This window comes from Xiphophorus couchianus, chromosome 23 (assembly GCF_001444195.1).
Source record: "Xiphophorus couchianus chromosome 23, X_couchianus-1.0, whole genome shotgun sequence".
In the NCBI taxonomy this organism is placed as follows: Eukaryota; Metazoa; Chordata; class Actinopteri; order Cyprinodontiformes; family Poeciliidae; genus Xiphophorus; species Xiphophorus couchianus.
The window spans coordinates 18506228-18528492 of NC_040250.1; the positions used below are offsets into that span (position 1 = coordinate 18506228).

At 39.2% G+C, this 22265-nt stretch overlaps 1 protein-coding gene across 2 annotated transcripts; it reads right to left on the minus strand.

The window, feature by feature from the left end:
* Positions 1-84: 84 nt before the first annotated feature.
* ccnjl (cyclin J-like) lies at positions 85-22157 on the minus strand. Of its 2 annotated transcripts, none has more exons than XM_028009106.1 (6): positions 21259-22157; positions 20523-20630; positions 15449-15659; positions 6196-6495; positions 5941-6100; positions 85-4205 (listed from the first exon to the last, which is right to left on the minus strand). In XM_028009106.1, exons 2-6 carry the CDS (start codon positions 20598-20600, stop codon positions 3686-3688), a joined length of 1269 nt encoding a protein of 422 aa, XP_027864907.1. In that variant the 5' UTR covers positions 20601-20630; positions 21259-22157; the 3' UTR covers positions 85-3685. The 2 variants fall into 2 exon arrangements, with proteins under 2 accessions (XP_027864907.1, XP_027864906.1); XM_028009105.1 differs by having other exon boundaries at positions 20523-20633.
* Positions 22158-22265: the final 108 nt, after the last annotated feature.

Sequence of the window (22265 nt, forward strand, 5' to 3'; positions counted from 1 at the left end):
TGTCTAGATTAATTTAAAGTGAAAGTTCTTGTTTCCGTGAATTTTTGTAAACCTCTTCACGGGATAGAAGATATGTCCCAGATATCAACTCAAATGTGGGTTTATTTTGTCATGGCACAATGATAAAACATTTTCATCATTCAGTGTCAAATAAACCAAGACTACAAGTTGTTATAAGAAATAAAAAAAATAAATGTCTGTGGTGTCATTTCATCACTATCACAAAGAACACGTGTTGTCTGGTGAGGTGAGTGGCATCAGCACCGTTCATGGTTAGGACATGGTAAACAAAAACATTTAAAACTCAAAGCTCCAAGAATTCTGGAATACTTTTCACTTGTAGCATATAGCTGCAATATGCAACATTATTCACTCTGTTCAGAGCCTAATGCCCTCTACTGGAGATCAAGTCAAATTACACATTTAATTAGGAAAAAAAAATAAGTTAATAACGTTGAACCAGTGGTTTACATGAGTCAGTGATGGCTGTGGTCAGCAAAATCCCAAAGACAACTTATTGCACCTTTTGACACCTTAACAAGAAGTTGCAAACAGAAAACTAACAAAAAACAAACCTAATTCACACCAACAGCAGAAACAATAAAATTAAAACATAATTCAAATATATGGAATGTATAAAATATAACAAAATTGTACATAGAAGAAAAATAGAGGACAGAGTATAATTAATTTCAGACATAGACATTAAAAGTAGTTTTCAGTGAATGGAAGAAGTTCACCAGGCTGTAACAGACTGACCAGTGAGAGCTGCAGCTACTGAACGCCTCACATCGGGAGATCTGTTTGCACATGTTCAGGGACTTGATGTAAAGCACGGCCATGATGCCCAGTGTCCACAACAAACAACATTATGGTTAACTTTAAAGCCAAAACATCAAACCCTCATTTTGAACATTTTAGTAGTTTAACTTTTTAGTGCCTGCAAAGCAAGCAAACAGCAATAGTCCAAAATAAAGACACATAGTGTAACTAAAGATCTAGGTTTGGTGCCAGCAACTGTGATGTTTACTTCTCTGCCTAGAATAGCAGACAACATAGAAAGTAACTTTAAGAGATACTGGATTTTTTTATTGTAAGTGAAATTCTACAAAGTCATCAGTAACCATTCCCTTATCTCTTGAAGAAAGAATGCACTTTCATTTATTTTTGTTTTTTGGTTTGGTCTAAAATCAAAACCCTATGTGGTGTTTCTGCTTCATTTCCCCCTAAATATGTGTTGATGGAAACAAACACATGACTCACTGGTTCACTTAGTGCCTGTGTGTTAATGTGTAGCCGACTAAATCAATGTCACTTCATCCTGTTTTATTCAGGTTTGTGTAGATCATCCACACAACACTTTACCCTGAATACGCCATCCCTGCTGTGAAATATGGCAGTGGCAGGATCATGCTGTGGGAATACATTTCTTAAGCTGTGATTAATCTAAATTAGGCTACTGGTTGCTGATCAATGGTTTCTCAAAGCACCAAAAACATTGACAGTTCAACTTAAATTAATAATTCAGGTTCTCTCAACTGAGGTTTAGTGTTTATCAGTATTAATTACTTTTCCTGTTGAAGATGATCTTACATTACAGTGAGCTTCTAAAACAAGGCAGCAGTGGAAAGCCAACAGCTGGTGACATTAGTTTTGAGTGATTTAAAACACAAACAACTAGAGATATCTATGGATTGCAACAATTTACTATTAAATATTAAGCAGCAACACTATGAAAAGAGACCACTGATACGTTTTTACAAGTCTGAAAAGGCTGCTGTCAGTGCAACAGAATGACAAATCGAATCGTTCTGCCCTTTTGTAAATCTTATAGTTGTTTGGATTTTATCCGGGGAGATTTAGAGTGAACTTACTGCTAATTAGATAGATTGATGCACAACGCAACTTTGCAAAGCAAAAGTAAAAATGGTTAAATATTTGCTAAAAAGCTGTCCGCCTTCCATTGCATTCTGGAGTTACTCACTTTTCTATTACTTCAGCGACATGACATCTTTCTACTACAGGTAGGTAATTACTGATGATATATGCACGGAATTAAATTTTTCTTTGGGTTGAATTTTCAGTATATTATAGTGTTTCTGGACACTTCAATCAATCCACTATCGGAATCCTAATTTAGATCAAACAGAACTTTTAAACATGTGAAATACCAGCATGGTGACCTGTGGTCAACCCTTGTGATCAGCTCTGGGAAACTGGGAATGTGTTTACACTTTAACAGGAAGTGGAAGATGGAGGATTGCAGCTTTACAAATTTGGGAAGCAATTACAGATGACTGGCTGCAGATGTTCAAAAGTGAAACTAGCAACTATGAAACAGGGTCCTTTATGCAGCAAAATGCATTCAGTTAGTGAGATACACAGAGAATGATCCAGTGATAAGGGGGGGCACAGATGCTACATTAGCATCCACTTTAAAGCACAAAAATCAGAGACAGAGAAGAAGGCAGCTTCAACCTTAAAACCTGAGCCTGAACATACAGACAAAAAGAAAACTATGCTCACTCACTACATGGTGGATTTCTAAGTTGGTATAAAAAGCTACACTACATCAAACAAAATGAGATAATTAAAAATAAAGAAGAAAAAGTTATAAATAAAAGCTATAACATGTTTCAATGGCATCATATTCAAGTAATCTTGATAAAGTCCCTGATAGTGGTTCATGTAAACATTGGAGTCATTAACACAGACAGAACCAGCAGTTCTTGAGAAGGCAGCAGCATTTCATATGTACAACACAACAAACCTGCACGTCATCTTCACCAGGCTGGTCCAGTCACATCAGTTTGTGTTTCAGAAATGAAAACGTCAGTATGAGAAAGCTTGTAGGAGAGCCACATTCACACCTGCATGGGTGAGGGCTAAACTTTGGGAGGAGGAAGAGGGAAAAAAGAAAACTGAATTCTGCCGGCCTGTTTGAGCCAATCGACGTCACCTGCTGTGCACAAAACAATGAGTTCTCGGTCTCCTCTGAGGAATTCTCAGAGAAGCCTTTCAGCTCTTTGCATCAAATGCTAGCTGATTTAGGAGGGAAAAAAACAACTTGAAAGCCATTTATAACCTTTTTATGTTCTTCCAGTAAAGCAATAGGCCTCCATTTACTTCATTCTATCTTTAGTCTAGCATTGGCTTACATAAATATATAATCAGCCAGATTTCCTATGAAATGTGTTGCATTTTTGGGATTAGAAGTAAAAAAAAAATGTTGAGCAGCAAGACGCATTTACCACAGATACGTTGTGTTCTGTGCACTTCTAAAATTGGCTCAGCTATCACACACACAACTGAGAACAGGCACTGAATGAGGTGGGTGTTTGATCACACTGCTGCTTTCATCTCATTCACAGTGATGACAGTCTCATAATAACATACATTTATAAAGCCAGTTCAGATTATGGCAGAGAGATTTCTGCAGCGCCTCGGGGTTTAACTCGAGGCAGAGGAGCTTTCGTCACGTCAGTGTGATGACTTCCACCGGGTCCGTCTTGCCTTTGGCCCTCTGCTTACGCTTGAGCCGTCTATGCGAGAGCGGAGGGGATGCAGGGGTGGCTAGAGATGTTGCCGTGCCGACGGAGAGGGAGAGGAGGTCTGTGAATGGATGTTTTGGGGTGGGGAGGTGGGATGGAAGCATTGCGGTGGACTCCCTCTCCGTCTCCTGGCGTCACCTGTCGAAGCAGCCGGCTGTGAAGGTGTGATGCGCGCCCAGGTAGCCCCCGCTGTAGGCCATGCTCAGACAGTGTCGTGGTTCTCCAGTGAGGGCCATCTGCACAGAGATGGGGCTCTGAAGAGGCAGTGCCCCGGGCTGGAGACCTGAGGTCAGGCCTGGGTAGGAGGGGAATGCTCCTCCTGCAGTTATGGAGGGTGCCCCCGTTAGCAAGCCCATCCTGTGGCTCTGAAGGAAATCCTGAGACATGTTCACCACAGGGCCCAAAGCCTGAGAGTCAGCTAGTGCTTGGAGCTGGGACAGAGAGGGGGAATGCTGAGAGAGGTGGGTGAAGCTGTCGGGCTGGAAAAGCAACTGTGGTGTGGAAGAGGTGGAAGAAGAGGAGGAGGAGGCCGGTCTCTGGATGGCAGATACCGGTGAGAGATGGGAAGTCTGCGGCTGTGACTGCAGAGAGGAGGGCCGGTGGGGAGGAGTGGATTTGGTTTTATTGGCCTCCTTCACATCGTTGTCATGAGCCCTGTCATTAGCACAACAAACAGAAAAATAAGTTTCCGCTTAGAGTCTTGTCAAGGCTTAAATGCAAGGAAATTCATAAAAGTCTGTTTAAATTAACCTATCAAAAGAACATTAACAATTATTCATATTCCTTAAACCTTTTTTCTTTTTTTACATTTTATAGAGCAACACAAAGTGGTGCATGATAGTGAATTGGATGCAAAATGATATGCAGGATATACACTTTTTCCCCCCCAAATAAAAATCTGAAAACTAGAAAGATACAAGAAATGTTATATATCCAGTAGCTCATAAAACATCGACACAAAAACCCACATATATAGTATGCATCCATTCGATGTTTGAATAATTTATGTTAAGTAGCCTATAAGAACATCAACACATCCTATAAGAACATCAACACATAACCTGCACACATTCAATGTCAAAATAGATTTTAAAATCCTCTGTTAACCAGTGACTTAGTATAATAGCTTGGTTGAATGAATGAGTTCAACTGTGGTGTGTATTTGATTTCAACCCCTTTTACTCTGGTACAATAAATAAAATCTAATGCACCAAATGACATCCAATTAGTGCAAACAGTATGTGATTTAATCTCAGTATAAATTCAGCTGTTCTCTGAAAACTTCAGTTTATAGAAAACTTTAGTGAACAAAGAGCATAATAAATGCCAGCACACAGGTTAGGGATGTTGTGGAGAAGTTTAGCTTGGTTACAACATTTCACTAAGCACGTTTTAGTTCACTACTTAAATATGGAAAGAGTGGCAGAACTGTAAAAGTACAAATACTTGATCATCCACCTAAATTGACTGGCCAAGCAGGAACAGCAGCATTATTCAGAAGGGCAGCAAAGAGGCCCATGGTGACCCTGGAGAAGCTGCAGAGATCCACAGCTAAGGTGGGACAATCTGTAAACAGGAGAACTAATATCTATGCAGTAAGAGGAAGAATATCATTGAAAGAAGACTAGAAGTTTTGTTTGAAGTTTTCCACAAGTCAGGTGGCGGACATAACCAGGATGTGGACGAAGGACCTCTGGTATGATGAGACCAAACTGAACTTTTTACTAACAAGCACACCACCCTGAACACACCATTCCCATAGTAAAACATACAGTTAGCATTATGCTATGTGGAGGCTTTTTTTCAGCACTGACAGCAAAGAGTTGATGGATCATTAATACAGGGCAGAGTTCACTTTCCAGCAGGACAAAAATCATAATAACATGTAGTCTGAGCTACATGGGACAGTTTAGGAATAAAGCATTTTAATGTGTTGAAATGGTCCAGTCAAAGTCCAGATATAAGCTCCATTGTGTTCTGATGCTGTTCAAAAACATTCTCCATCGAATCTGACTGAGCTTGAGCTATTTTACAAAGAGAAACAGACAGAAATTTCCAACTCCTTCAAATATCAGTGACAAAATGTGACAAAGTTCAAAGGGTAGGAGCATTTATGCAGAGAACTTTATTTACACAAATCTATTCAACTTGCTGAGAAGTAGTTGTGCAACTTATTCTGTCAACCTTAAAAACAAATCTGACACTGTGCTACAACTGGACATGTTCTCCTGGCTACACAAAGACAAATTTTAAATCAACACCAAAATGGGGGCCAAAAGAAAAAAAACAATCTCTCTCAACATGCTGTCACAGCTTGAGCAGGCTTTCTGTAAGCCCTACCTTGTATCTGATTTTATTTTACTGATGTGTGTGTTTGTGTGTCTCTTACAGCAGCATTAGCTCAATGCATGGGGTGAGGTGGTCCCAGGAGTACCCTGTTAGCAGATGGAGAGAAGTTGTCCAGCTCGGGGAAATCTGAAGGCAAACGCGAGACGCTGCAACGCAGGCAGCAGCGACTTGAGAGGGTCGAAAATTCAGGAAGGCGTGATCTACAAGAAAAACAAAACATCAAACTTTTAAATCAAGCTTCAAGAATCAGAAATGTAACTCTAAGAGATTTAACCCCTTCTCCTCTTGAACTCACCCTGCAGTGAAACCTCCAAGAAGTAGTGAGTGTATTTGTCCATAAAAGCTTTAGTCTTGGACATGGAGGACAGCGGCCAGCCGTTGTAGAGGTCGCCCTCCTGCACCGCGGCATGGAGGTAGTAGTCGATAAAGTGGGCGGGCGTGGGCATGCACAGGTTCCAGCCAAAGGTCTCCAGCAGCAGCAGCTCCATTTTGATCAGATCTCTCTTGTTAAGAATGAGGTTTAGGCTGCACATAAACCCCAGAGAGTTCAGCTGCTCCAGCTTAGGGACCCGGTCCTCCTTCTCTTCAAATTTACCTGGAAAAGAAAGAACATAAAAACTGTCCATTCAACCACATACTATTCAAATTCCTAAAAGGCATTTACGAATATTAGCTACATTTCTTTTAGGCATTAAGAATAGAGCAAAAATTCTCCAGGTTTTGAGATGGTGGTTTTTAATTTCTTGAGCATCAGTGGAAAGAAAATCACTCATAATTATAACACTGAAATGAATAAACACAAAATGACAAAGCAGAATAAAAACAACAGTAAATGCCGGTCTCAAAAGATTTTAGATGAGCGCACATTTTGTCTTATTTTTTAAATAATTTAAGAAATAAACTGTTAGTAATTTAGTATTACTATCAGATCAGTACGGCATTAGAAAATTATGAGGTGAAAATGTTATGGCTACTTATTGTGATGAAAATATTATTACAACCCTAACAACTCTGTCTTTGACCTTTAGCTTTCTGAGAATCAGCAGCTACGTCTAGTTTGGGTATAAACAGCAGTACGACTCCATACCAAAAGCCTGGACAAAATATTTGCTAAACATAATCATGGAAAACCTCAGCCTTTAGGTTAAAAAAATGAATGACAAAGAATTAGTTTCTATCCAGTGAGAAGATCTAACATTTTCTGCAGATCCTCACAGTCATAAGAGCAATGTCACTTTAGTCAGCCCCCTCCCAATTTGAAGACATACTCTTTTCCATAGCAACAACCCTGAGGCCTCAGGGGTCCATGTGACCAATGAAGAGGGTTGTTCCTGCCTTTAATCCAAGGCTCTAAGAGGCCTCCACTCCAAAAATTAGGAATGAGGGCGAGGAGGGTGTCAGGTTACTGTGATACCGCTCAGTATTGAAACCGCACACAGCTTCCAGTCAAGACTTTACACAAACTGAGTAGATCCTCAAAAATCAAAGTAAAACTTTCTCTCAAATGAACATGGAAAATGTAAAGATTTTCTCATTTTTATTAAAAATATGATGAAGACACAAAAATACTTTTATAAACACATTACTACCGAAATTAACTACTCTAGAGAGTTTCTTATAAAGAGATTCACAATATCTGACAAACACTGCAAACGTTCTGGTTGGTGCTGATTACTATAATGCAGTCAAATGCTTAGAGGTGTAAAGATTTGCAAAAGCCAATTACCGTTCTTAAGAGTACACAGAAATGGCCAAACTATACCCTCACTACTTATACCGACATAAATAAACACACTTATGTGGAAGCAAGCTGCTCAAGTGCCGCTCCACAGATGCATTAAGAAGCACCAGGTTTTATATGCGCCTGAAAGGATTAAAAAGTTGCGTTTCATGCTGGGAACAACAAAACCCTCTGTAGAGTTAATCTACAGATCTAAAACCATGGCAACCAAACACTGAAAATAGGGGTGTTTACTGACATTACTGAGCCACAGTTGTCTGACATGCTGTAGACCTCAATGATCCCTTTATCCCTATGTCTAGAGGAGCATCTTCCTACACAGTGTAAGTTTTATCACCAAAGTTGTGACCTATCATTAAACAGGGCAGGAGGGAGGACGCGTGAAGGCGGGGATCTGCAGCCCAACATGCAGGGAGGTGGGAGTAATGTGTAATTAGCAGAGAGGCAGTAATGGCGATTCTCCAGCAGAACAGGAAGCACCAGAAACAGAGCTGTTTACAGCCACCAGGACTGGTTCCATGTCTCAGTGCACACTTGCCACATTCTCTCACCCTCATATCCTTCAAATCAGGGCTCCGTCTGCCGCTGGACGGCCATGTCCACAAAAACCAGCCGTAAAAAGCCATCGGCACCTCCATCTATCAAGCCTCTTTGAAGTCGAGGCACATAATGCAACCAGTCTCCTTCATTGTGCTCCACAGTTATGACTGGTTTATAGAACAATATGCAATTCAAATTCAAAAATTAATTTGATATATTGCACGTCTGAAATTGGAACCAGAGATGCTCCTGCTGTGAGGAGCCAGTGTGAATCACTACTCCATCCTACCGTCTTAAAATTCTTATTTTTGTTATTTTTATTTGAAAATATTTAACAGTTGATCCTTTTTAAAAAACTGTTAGGATTGGGGTGCACAGATTACAGTTTTCTGGTCAGTCGGCAATTATGACCTGCTGATTCTGTTTTTGGCTGATACCAATTTTTTTTATCTGAAATGTTGCTGAATAAGAAAGTTGCTAGCTGGTATCAGTGGGGTGATTATTTTGTTTGCAAACATGCAGACATAACCTGTTAGGTCAAACCTCTCTAACACAGCAATAGAGGACTGTGGCTAACTTTTAGACCTTTGCTGAGGTATAAAGGATCAGCTTCACATTTAAGTAAGTATTGGCTGACCACTGATTTCCCAAAATTAAGGAAATCATCTGGCCGATTTATCAGTGCATCTCCAATTAGCATATATCAAACTGAATAACCTTGATCCAAAGTCAAATTAAGCTTAACCATCAGAGAGAAATGTACTTCTAAATATGCATATATGCCAAATACAGCACAGACAATTTATTTTGTGTGAACATAATAGCAAACAGTACCAGTATTATGCCATTTAACAATATATCAAACATGACTTAAAGATGTGTGTTTTATTTCTATCACCCTGGGCTAGGTTTGACTAGCACCAAACCTGGAGCCAGAGCCAGAGCCCCCATTAGTTCTCTGTTGTCAGTCTCAATCCTGGCTGGAAGAGACGGTACATTCTTCTCTTGTGAGTTCAACTCACCTGGAATGCAGGCAGTAAACTGATCCTATCTCATTCCAGCAAGCAGAAAAAGACAGGCGATCAGCAAAAAACCAAGTCCTTTTCATCTCTAGAAACTACTTTGCCATAAGCAGCCACCATAAGTAATTTATCACTTCTCACATCACCTACAGGTGATGGGGACGGGGAGTCAACAGACAGAGCTCAGAGGTTAAGGGTTAGGAAAAGGTGAGACCGGGATGCAGAGGCTTGTCCCAGGAGGGCATCTTGGGGGAAAGGTCAAGGTGGAAATGGGCTGAAACTGATAAGAATTTAATGGGAAACCTCAGAGATGAGTTCTCAGACAGGCTAGACTTTATACAGCCAAATGATCCCAAAATAGCTAATTAAAGTGCTTTAATACCAAGATAGTCTGTTGGACCCTGCTCAACCAACCAGAAAATTACAAAAAAATGTAAAAAATCACACCTTCATTTACTTTCACATAGAAAACCAAAGCGCCAGGAAAAAAGATTGCCCAGCTGCAGGAGCTCTTTGTTTGAGGTGGTATCAACAAAAACAAGCAGACATTTGAGGTAGGGGCATGAAGAAGAAGATGACAACCACTCTGTTCAGTCAGCTTGTTTACAACAAAAACAAACAATAGAGCAACAGCAGATTAAAGCAGACCAGAGGTTACTGTCTTTTCTTTCATCATCTAATCTACTTGCTTTTTCTACAAGCTGCTGCCTGGTATAAGCGAGGTTAGCCAACTTGTTATCCTGTGCATGCTATATTTGCAGCTGGTTTACTTCCTCTCTTTGGTTTGCTGGTTAGTCCGTTTGCATTCCAGCAGTTTGTGAATTGCAGCAGGGTTGATTTGCAAGCAAGCTCTGATCAAACAAAGCAGTCTATCCAAGGAAACAAACTTTGGTCCGTTTAAAGGAAACCAAACAGCTCCTGTGTGAAAGTGTCTAGGCTTAAAAAAAGACAAATACAAACAAACATCTGCCTTTTTGAGGATAAAAGCATCAGTAAATGTTGTTGTATTTGAACTAGCATCTATAAAAGGAGACAGTTGGAGAAATCTCAATTTGCTTTCTCATTTTTCACAGATTAAAAACTAATGGGCAACACTTTAGACACAGCATCAATGTTAATTTACCCCACAAAATGAACAAATATCTAGAAATGTCCCAAAACTAAAAAAACAAATAGAACAAGATGTAGATACAGTATTTGTTGTTTTATATTTTCTCGTTATTGCAGAAGAAGGTAAAGATAAATATCTCTGACATACTAAAATATCCGACGAATTGTTTCTTTAGATTTTCTTCGATGTTACCGGGCTTGGATTCTTCTTCTCCTTAACCATTTTCATTGGTTGCTTTATTTTTCACTGCGAGTCTGTCACAGCTCCGTCACATAATCTCCTTGTTGCCACCCCTGGTTCTGGGGGCTCTGACAATGTAGACCCAAGCTGACCTCTGACCGAAAAAGCTGAATGCTTGGTTGACCATAGAGAATTGCGGAAACCTCTGTTCTATGCATATGTGTGTCACAGTGCTGGGTGGGATTCAATGAGCCGGGAACGCCCTGAATCTAACTTGGCAGTGTCATTTACTATTCTACTTTATAAATCAGGATTGCAAGACAGATCTTAGGGTGTTTTCACCCCAGAGAGACCAGTAGACTCGGTTCGATTTGGGACTAAACTTATAACATTTGTTACATTTTTAGATGATGAGGTTTGCTTTCACACTGCAGTGTGTGAAAAGATCCAAACCCTTTGAAAATCCTGAATATCCCATCACCTGAACCAAGAACTACTGAAAGAAATGACGAACACTTCCAGAGACATGAGCACAACTTCCTTCTTCACAAAATATAAACAAAAATTGAGTTGTTCTATAGTCTAGTAGTGGCAGAATTTCTCTTTGGCAAAAGTGTGAGCCATTTGTCCTGCTGCTATTAGACACTTTTGTTTGTTTTTGTTGTATTTACCCAGAGTGCCCTGCGCTAGAGATCGCTTCCCGCTTTCAGTTTCCGGTCTGCTAGGCATTCACATGTGAATTTGAACTCAACTGAATCGAGACCTAGGTTTGTAGGCGGACCAGAGTTTGCATCAGAGTTCAATTGAGCATTCACACCTTCCCAAACGAACCGGACTTTCTAGGCAAACAAACTAAACAGGACTGGTGTGAATGTACTCTAAATCAAGAGATTACGCTTCATAGTATTTATCTTCTAATCAGTCTAAGTATCAATAGACAGTTTTTTTGAATGCAAGAGCCCTGCATGTGAACAGCTTAGCTTTGAGAAGTGATCTCTCTGTTATTCTACATTTCAGGGCGCTCTGTTGGGTGGTTCAGTTCCAACATGTTCCACCTCCTCTCCCACCCGCTCTGCCTCCATATACCCTGCTTAACATCAGCAGCCATCCTACCTTTGAAGTGCCGCACCGTTCACCTCCCACACCCCGGGGGGTGTGGGGTTTCTTTTATAGGGCACCCTGTCCCGGGACTGACTCGCAATGCCGGACCCCGACAAGGTGAGAGGAGCGAGGAGGAAGAGGAGCCAGGAGCAGAAAGGTAAAACAACACCGCATTTAAATAGCCATTTGGCTCTTTGTGTTGGGGAAACTCAAATATTCTCTATAGGTTTATCATGTAGTCGTCATGACGACTCACATCCTCTTATAGTTGCTTGGCTCATGGTGAACCCTGCTCCATGCACATATACACAACAGCCTCCACGCCTCAGAGTGTGCTCCCCTTCCCCCCTCTGTGGGAAGGCTCTGGCGGGCCGGCCGGCTCGCATTGACTGGCTTTTGTTTGAGGCCTGACTCGGAGAGCATATGGCAGGTGCCCCTCAGCACACAGCCCGTCCCCACCCCCGGGCTCCGAGGCCCGTGCTTGTGCTCTCTGTGGTCAACATGAGTGAGCCTCATGTGCTCAGTCATTTCAGCAGGATGTTCTTTATTGTTCTTGTTGTTTTAACCCCCCACCCCCAATATAAGTGACTTAATCGGGTTTATTCAATGAAACGCATTAAAAATACAATAAATCCAGACAAGAATATTCATCTGGCATAAACAGAAAATACAACATTCTTGTTCCGGTTGACAAACACACATTAATGATGTCATCTATGTGAAACAAACAGCTGCAGTATGCAAAGCTCTTGCTCTGTGGACTCAAACCTGCCAGCAAGACTGATGTGATCCCTGCAGGACTTCACGGAATGTAGCACAAAGGAAACTTTGTGGTTCTGGGATGACAGGATCAGCCCAGGACTGCTGTTTCGCTGATTAATTGGGCTCTCAAAGCTAAGCGGCATCTCTAAATAAGTGGCTGACAGTCAATAACACTCAGTCCTAAAAGGGTTTTTAAAAATGGACCATAATCTACCTCCTGCAAAAGGAAGAGAAGCTCATCTTTGGGCAAACACACATACACACATAAGGGCCTACAAAAAAAAAAAAAAAAACACACACATACAATAGAGTAACAGGATTAGGCAGTGACTGCTGAGAGGCACAAAAGAGGTATAGATTAATTAACCAAGTGCGGAAGGCAGGAAAGTTAAAAGAAAGACAATTGTGCATGCAAAGGGAAGCAGTGAGACCCTGGCAGGTTGTTCAATAACTAGGCCAGATTCCAAAGCACCTCAAGACAGATAAAAACCTAAGTCAACTGTGAATCAAACAGCCTTTCAAGCCAAAATCAATCATGACAGAGACTCCCCTGAGTGCTGGTGGAGCACAGGAGAACAGAGAGCCACGGCAAATTAAAGCTATGATCAGAAGACTCAATACGAAATCCGATTAATCTATTAGAGATTCATAAAACAAAACTCCACTCTGGTCTGGATGTCATTTCCTTTACCTGACTAAGTAAGCAAACTCTAAAATCTATAATTAGCCTCTCACGTGATTGTTTTTAAATAAAAAAACTCATAAGTTTCTGTAAGTCTCACATCTCACTACAGAGACTTGAGCCTGATTGAAGATGGTCTGTTTCAAATCCACTCACACACACTCTGATAGACACACTTATACACATGCGCACACACACCAAGCCCTCCCAAGTGAAAGAGCTCTTTTCCAGACTCCCATTCTGACAGCATCATTAGTCTAATTATCCATGATGCCAAGGGCTGCATTAATGCATGAAAAAGCTCACAGTCTGCTAATCACCAGACAGACATTGAAACAGTAATAACCACCAAGCAACCTGCACCGTGCAGCAGTGGAGGAAGAATGATTAACACACCTGCTTCAGCACAAAATAAAAAGAAACACCAAGATTTCACAGCAGAAGAGGCAAACTGGCAACCGCTTGTGTTCAGAAATAATTTTAGCTTGAAAAGAGATTTGGCCAGAAAAACAATTGTAAAAAAAAATCTAATTTGGTGAAAACTAATGTAAGCTACAAGTTTGATCTCTCAAACTAAGGATTTTTCTGTTTTTATATCGAGTTTCGAGACAAAAATTTCATTTAAAAGCGTTTTTTTTTTCATCCTTTCAGTAGACAGGTGATACATTTTCTATAAGCTGCCACAAGGGGGACATTAACACATAACAGGATGATAAAGGTGTTACAGCAACACCTTCATCTTCTCTGTCTTACTATTTTGACTAGTACAATTAAATATGTTGTGGAACATATTAAGAAATAATGGAAATCCCTTAATGAATATTGGAGTTGACCAACTCTGTGAGAATTAAACTAAAACAAAGAAAAAACTAAACTACTATCAACTCTGTAATTACATTTGTTTCAATAGTGAAACCCTGTTTTGCTGCAGAGCTGTGCAACAGACTCATCTGACCCACATAGTAAATGAGGTCACCTCTATTTTCTATACAAATACACAACAGGCTAATTGTTTACAAGCAAAATCAATACAAGCTAAACATTCCCTGTATTTGCTATTAGATATACATTAATATTAGCAGGACACAACAGAGGTGTTAACAGAAGACAGGAAGTCCTTAGTGTAAGGGTTGAGAAGATTTGCAAGAGTCACAAATTTAGTGCAGAAATTAAAAAAAAATAAAAATCACAGTTTGAAAGTTTCCTGTATGCCATGTTGTTTTTAAACCAGCGAAAGTTACTTTGAAGAAACCAAAACCTATACTAATCCATCTAATAATTAGATTAGATTGCTAATCTAATTATTAAGTCTAAGATAGACAGACTTATCTATCTATCCTATAGATAGATAAGTGACACTTAATTTACTAATCAAGACTTTGTTTTGATTCAAAGAATTAAAATGCAACTTGCTTCCAAACTTTTCTCCTGTAGTGTAAATAACAGAAAAATGTTAGACTCCTGTCTAAATACAATAAATCAATTCATGATATAATAACCTAGCTTTAATATTAAATTATATTCTTGGTCTATGTGTAGATACTTGTGTCTCATAGTATGGAGTATATACTGCGTGTAAATATTCAGCAATGAGAGGTAACTCAAACTTTCAGCTAAAAAAAATTATATTCATCTGAAACAATGCTCCTTTAAGAGTTTGATTTTTAGCTCATTCAGTAGTTTTTTCTTATGCAGTAATAAATCATAATGGGCCACAAATACTTCTCGCAGGTTCACCTCTAGAATCACCCTGGAAACAACTACCAATCCAAATGCACATTTAGATTTAAAAGTTGTCCCGCACACATCGTTTGAGACTTCAGCAAACACAAATGGAAGAAAAGTGGATAAAATGGATAACATTCAAGACAAAAACAGCGACAAAAAATAGACAAAGAACTAGACAAGCTAGATGGGACAAAGGTTAAACAGAGGAATAGCTCCCAGGTGAAAGTTTTGTGCTGTTATGTTGGATGTGAAGTGTTCATGTATTGTGTATGTAAACAAATGTGAAAAATACTAATAAACAGTTAAATGATAAAAAAAAAAGTTGTCACGCAAACTTCAATCAAAATGGATACTCTTCTCTTTAACTCACACTTCAGACTAGCTTCACATAGTGAAACTGGGGTGAAACAATACAATCTCTAGGGTGCTGCTTAAATTAACCATCTTTCAGGAAGTGCTTTATCTTGTGCCATGCTGCACAAACCACAGAAGCTTTAGGGCAAAGAGATCTACCTGAAGCTGTTGTTAATTTAAAGAAAGCATTCTTTTCACGATAATTTTACCTATTCAAAAGCCACTGACAACAAACAAGATTATTTCGGAAAGAAAAGAAAAATGCAAAACAAAATAAACCAAACATTTTTTTAAACGTAAAAGATTAATTCTCCTTTCTGAACTTACTAGCTAGCAGCAGGCAAGAGAGGGCGATGACGTAGAGCTGTTTCACAGCGACATCGTAGTGGTCCATGAACAAGTCGAGCAGGTAGACGGCCAGGTGCCGTGCCGTAGGACACAGCTGGTACCGATTGCTCAGGATGGCCAACAAGTCTGCAAAGTAGCGTCGCATGCCGATCTGCGGAGAGTGGGCCCTGTAGACGGGCAGCTTCAGCTCCTGGAGAGGAAAAAGAAACATGAACAGAGTTGAAAACGACAGGGGGTGATAGGAGCAGGGTGGGCAGGAAGCAGCGTTGGAGAAATGTGGGGGATGAGGATAGCATGCATGATAATAGTGATCCTTCACATCTCCAGTTGATGGGGTTTAACTGCTCACAAGTGACCTGAAAAGATTCATATATAGAGAGAGTTTCCACTTAAGAGAGCAAATTCTTCAGCATGATTCAGCCTTAGCTCAGTTTTACTGTATTCACCGTTGTTGCAGAAAACTGAAGCTAATTTGGATCATTGCAGGGGGCTATGAACAATGAGCTGAGGGTTTGTAAGTGTGCAGTTCGGGGAGGGGAGGGTCTTCCTCCAGCAGAGTTCAGCAGCAGATAGGATTAGGTTTCACTCCTAACACATCTCCTATTCATGTTCAATTAGCTGCAAGTGTTTCAAAGTGGAAAGAAGACACTCTGGGGCATTAGCATGGAGCCGGCCGAGGGTATCTTTCTGAATCAGCTTGAAATAAACTAGAACAACAAAAAAGGCTCTGGTTTTTGCTTCTGAAGTCAAAAACATTTAGAACAGCATGTACGCATTTACATAGCAGCGATTTTCTGGTTTGAAAACAAACATACTGGAATATTTCTAAAAGTGTTGTGCGCTCTGGAAATAGAAGCCAGCACAAGAGATAATGGGTTGGATTAGAAAATGCCAACAGGTAGATTAGAGTCTACACAATCTGTAAAAAGCACCAAAGCTAAAAGTGAAAGACAAAAATATTCCTTTTGACGCTATTGAGTTGCAATTTCTCAGCAAGTCGGTGATGTGAAACATTCAAAATCTGTCTGCAGATTATCAGCAATGACTAATCTTAATGATTCATCGAAAATCCAGACAGTTTTTTCCCTTGACCAGCAATTTGCATATCAACGTTTTTATTATTAAATATGTCCAAACGAAAAAGACAAGATTTTGGTGTACGAATGCATCAACCTTTTGTTCAGTTTTAAAACGGTAATTATCAGACCTCAAGCAAAATCAGCATGGACCAGCCTGGTCGGTTCATCTGTATCTGGGTCATTGAAGGCAGAGGCCTGTAAAATATGGGGCCATTAGATTCTAAAAGGTGGCTTTTCTTCCTATAATTACTCCATTGAATGCTGCGGGTTGGAAATACAAAAGCTCAGGAAACAGCTGGTAGATTTTTCTATATAGAAAATATCTGCTTATTGGAGCCGATCCAAGTTTTCGGATAAGCTCTCAGGAAAACATGTTTACAGTCAATAGAATTTGCTGCGAGGGCAAAACTGCCAACACGGTCAGAGTTACACAAACTGTCAAGTACTTATTTTGAGCACAACTAAAAAAAACCCTGTGATGCTCAGACTGACACTTCAATGGAATCCAAAAATAAACAGTGCCCCCCTCCCTCCCCACATCAATGTATAGCAGCAGCACCGCCCCCGGAGCCTCAAACTCCCATATCAACCGATCCTCCCAAAATTCTCCTCCCCTCCCACTGCCTCTGGTCCATCTGTCTGTCTAGGGGTGCAAGGGCAGCAGGAGGAAGGGAGGAAGGAGGGCAGGGGGGGATGGAGTTGTTGGAGGGAGGAGGCTGCTGCAGTCTGGAGGGCTGGGGAGGTGGTGGTGGGGCCTGTATGGAGCAGAGAAGTGCCTTTGTGGGGGGAATCGCACCGTAATTAAGGATTCCACAGCTGCCTGCTGATTTGCATGTCTGATAATTTGCCACATGCTACACAGCACTGCGATCTCCCACATCAGGGCATTATCGCTGCAGCAAACGTCGTTAAGGCTGGATGAGACGGTGGGGGTGCGGGCGCTGTGCAGGAGATCTGAGCGCCGTATGAAGCTCTGATAATGATTCCACCATTCTCTCCCACTACACTTTGGATATTTTCTGAAAGGAAAATATCCAATAATCTCTACTCATCACGAGGTGTTCTTTTTTTTAAAAGACAACATTTATTAGGGTTAAAAATACAATTCATTCTAAAAATGCATTTGTTGCTTAAACTCAAAAGAAATCCTTTAACAAAACTAATATGTGGAAATGTTTAAAATTAATAACATTAACGTTTTCTATTGAGTGTAGGTTGAGTATCATTTCAGTCATAAGCAAACTTGTTTTGCTGTAAATTCTCTAAAATCTTAAGACATTTTACACAGTTTATTTTTGGCTGAAAATTCTTCAACGTTATCCTATTTGTGCTTTGTCACTGCCTAAGAACGTCCAACAGGTTATGAATGCTACTTTATCAGATTTTTCTCATGTGGTGGAGCAGCAAAACACGTCGACTGAATTGCCAAAACTAAAAGAGATCAACAGATAAACCTTTCAGAAAATACTCCAACTTCTTCAGTGCTTCAAGGCATCATACACTGCAAAATCAAAAGGTAATTGTACCTTGGGAAATTCCCTGTACAGAGAATCCTCACTGCTGAGTAAAACACATGCAGATTTATAAGCAGCAAGGCACCAAACTGAAGTGATCACAAGTTATGTGTCATGCTTTGCATGATCCTCAGTTTATAACAAAAGTATAGTACTACTAGGTACACTATAACGTACTGCGACGATTGTTTAAGATGCAATCGGAAATGTAGACATAGGGCAACCAAAACCGAGCTTAAGGCTGACAGTAATGCTCCCTCTTTATAGTAAATGGAAAAAAATGTGGGTGTTCAGCCTGTTTCCACATCAGTGCAGATTCTCGCTCTCATGCAGGGTTTTTCTGAGTCAGATAATGTCCAGCTTGAGAAAGGTGAGTAAAACATTACCTAAAAGTGACTCAAAAACATCTGGTTAGAAATCCAAAATGCCACAGAGTTCACTCGACTCATGAATACAGCTAAAGGCAGATGAAGACACCTGATGCCATTGTATCTTCACCACCACTGGGGTCCTGAGCTGAAAAATACCAGTCAAGTCACAAAGGTCTTAATTCAAGTGACACACACAAGGAGAGGCATGATCATGCCTTGAGGATAATTAACACATCCTTAATTAGTGAACCTTAATTTGTGAATGCAGTTAAATTTAATTCAAGATTAATAATAATAAGAACTATAAATAGTTTTTGTACTCTATGTATACTTTGAAGAATATCAACAACTTCTTCAGTCCTTATGAGACTCTCTGATAAAACATGTAATATTTAGTTTTAAAAAGCTGCTAATATAATAAAATGCCAAGCAACAGCAACAATTATTTTTCAGAAAGTTTAGAGTTACCCAAGCAGCAACACCAAACTAAACGCTTTACCAACATCAGCTATGTTGCCAACAGTTTTTGCTCTAATTGCTTGGTGATTACACCAACAACTGCACCATTCTCTCAAAAACACCTTCTTATTTGTCATTGTTAGCAACATTTCAAGAATTGCTGATGGCAATGTAAATATACTGTACTTAGAATATCTCTTTTTGGGGGGCGGAGGGGAATTCAGTCAGCAACAGAGCAAGGACCTCTGCTCTGACAAACAGAAGGCTTATTTACCTGAAGACCAGGAAACTGTTTTTATTAGTTAAATAGTTGGATAATCTTTTGAAGCAGTTGTATGATAAAAACAGTCAGATTTTACATGTGGACACATGTTTAATTAGACTGTATAAGGTCTAGAGTCCATTTTATCGTTTACTTTAAAAAAAGAGCAAAATAAAAGCCTTTTACGTTACTATTTAAGTGAGAAAATATTAATTTCTATGAGGTTATATTACTTCATTTATTCTAATACCTAGAAAGCAGAAATAATTTATCAAAGATTATATATATACATAAATATAATAACAGTGATTTTGGAAATCTCCTTGGACACAAAAAAAACAAAATACTGACTGTTCCCATAATCCTGGTGTTAGTTAAAAAGCCATTTTATTGGTTTTTCAGATGATTCTTTCTCCATACAACTCTTTTGAAAATATTTCTAACATTCATAACACAGCACAGCTTCCCTTCATCTTTGTTGCAGATGAGAGAAAACCATTTTAGAATATTTGCACGAGAACTTTTCAAAAACATTCTATAAAAACAAGGCTGTCCACACATGTAACAAGGAAAATTTCCTTACTTCAAGCTAAAAGGAAATAATTATAGATATGTCACTATCAATGAGTCTGCTGCTGACATTTTTGTTCCAGTTGCTGGATTTGGGAGTTTGCTTGGGAGTTTGATGGCTGCACCATCCCATTAAATACTACTCATTCACAATTGTAGGTTGTAGTTTTGAAAATTGCTTTTTGATAACGCATATAACCAGAATTCAGTTTCTTATTGATTTTTTTCAGTTCCTTTCCTTTACTTACAGGATATGGTTAGTCTGAATAATCTAGAAATAAATCTTTTCAGCTGCTTTTATCCCAAAACTCAACAGGCCGGTATTTATGTCAAGTGAGAAGGACTACAAGAGGGTTTTTGACCCTTTTTCCAAACACATTAAAAAATGTCAAAATCCTTAATTTTCAAAATATTTACAGAGCTTTTAGCTTTATTACAAAATTTAACCACAAGGTCTTTCAATCCACAATGTTCTCCACTACTGTTTTTAATATTAAAACTATATAACAGCCAATTAATCAAATATTCTCTGAATGTTTCATGGCAATACCTTAAATACTGTAAAGGTAAAGCTAATTTCTTGATAAATATGTTCATTCCAATCACAACTTTTCACAGATTTCAATTTGAATTGAGAGACTTGAAATACAATAGAATTTTAGATGATAAAATGCTTAACCTTCTTAAATTTTAACCTACATACACGATTTTTAAATCATTTGAAATGTCGCTGCACGCTCTTCCTGATAAACCTTTTTGAAAATTTGACCAACACATTGATTTTAGAGGCTAACTCACCTTAATGCGTAAGGACTGATGGATGTCTGAAGCTAGCTGTCCTTTCCACCACTGCAGCTCCCTCTCCATCCTTCCCATTCAGAGGAGGCGTCCACAATCAAGCTTTACCTGCTGAGACGGGTGTTTCCCAAACGGGACATAGTTAAGATACCTCAAAAAGCACATAAATGTGATTGTGTCTTCAACATTTACAGCTTTAATTGAGCTCTACATTAATTATACTTGACAGAAGGACAAGTTGGAGTTCCTCTGTAAATGTTTTAATTACAGAACAATTAATGGTTCATTTGCCCCAGACTTGTGATTAAATATGTTAATTGAATGTGTTTGGAAAAAATACCTCAGCTTGGACAACGTTGCAGCTAATTAAACAACACTAATCCCTTTGCTAACACAGGCCATCTTCTCTGCTCGGGAATTTAAATGGCTCATTTAAATGCCCGCTCGGCCAACGCTGCAGGTCACATTTTTCATAAAATCTTTCGGATATCTGTCTTTTGGCGAGTTCTTATACAAGTCAGAAAATAAGTAAGAAATTCAACAAATTAGTCACTAAAACATTACCACGACGGGGACTAAGCTGCCCACCGAGCTCTGATATTCTCCACTCGTTTGGAACAAAAACAGAACATGAACACTAAAAACTGACGCTTCATCTCAAACTAGCGTCGCTTTTCCTATAAAACAACAAGATAGCTAACTTTTCACAGCAGTGGTTATTACATGTGCCACTCACCGCTCCGTTGGGAATGCCCCCCAGACCCTCTTTGTCTCAGTCCGACATCCTGAATGAGAGAACTCCTCCGCGGCTCAACTTTTAAACAGACCTCTCTCTGACGCCGAGAACAAAAACTTCAAAATCCGCTGGAGAGCTCATCAAACAGCCGCCACCGAGAAAAATGCCACCTTCGGTTTAACCACTTTCCCCCCCCCCAACAGTTCACACTTTTTCCAGCCACAATCAGCGCTGCCGTTTTCTCTCTGGTGCCTCGGCTCTAACAAAGTAGCCTCTTCGGCTGCGCCAGCTGCTGCTGCTGGGCTCGTGCGCCTCACGCTTGGTCCCTCCTACTCAGAAGCATGGGAGTTGTAGTTGTTCCCAGGTCACTATAAAAACTACAATTAGCAAAATTTGCTACAATCCAATGACAAATGATGGCTACTTGTATACAAATATAAATGTGTGACGATTTCAGTAAAATTCTAACAAGTATCCCAAAACACAAAACTATCCACAATTATGCAAATATGTAAACATATTAAATACATAATGAAATAATCAATTTGGTTTAAATTAATTGTAAGGTAAAATCGTAGATTATTGAATTATCTCAGGCGCACAGCGCTACAAGAAAGGTCCTAAAGTGCACCAGCTCAAGAAATAAATAGCAAATAAATAAAAATATTAAGATGTAATGACTCCTTAAAATAAACAAATAAATAAATAAATATAAAATGTGTAAGTATTAATAATTAATAATTAATAATTAAATGACTAGATCCATACATTACAGAAAATTATAATCCCTTCTCATATATTTATTTTATGATTTTGATCTACAGGTCCCACAAAAAAGATAATTAAATAATTGTATATTTTTCAATACATACTAAAAGTGTGTCAGTGAACACTTAATTAATTATATGTTTCAGAAATTATTAAGTATTAAACTTACTGTACTACATGAAACTTTATCCTAAATATTTAGGATTTTATTCATAAACTAAACTTCAGCTTCCTTATAT

Excerpts from the sequence above, each read along its gene's own strand:
- ccnjl (XM_028009106.1), bottom strand. The coding sequence starts at position 20,600 with ATGGGAAGGATGGAGAGGGAGCTGCAGTGGTGGAAAGGACAGCTAGCT. Across the intron at positions 15,660-20,522 it reads ATCAGTCCTTACGCATTAAG|GAGCTGAAGCTGCCCGTCTA; the intron begins GTGAGTTAGCCT and ends TTTCCTCTCCAG. Across the intron at positions 4,206-5,940 it reads TGCATTGAGCTAATGCTGCT|GGCTCATGACAACGATGTGA; the intron begins GTAAGAGACACA and ends TGCTAATGACAG.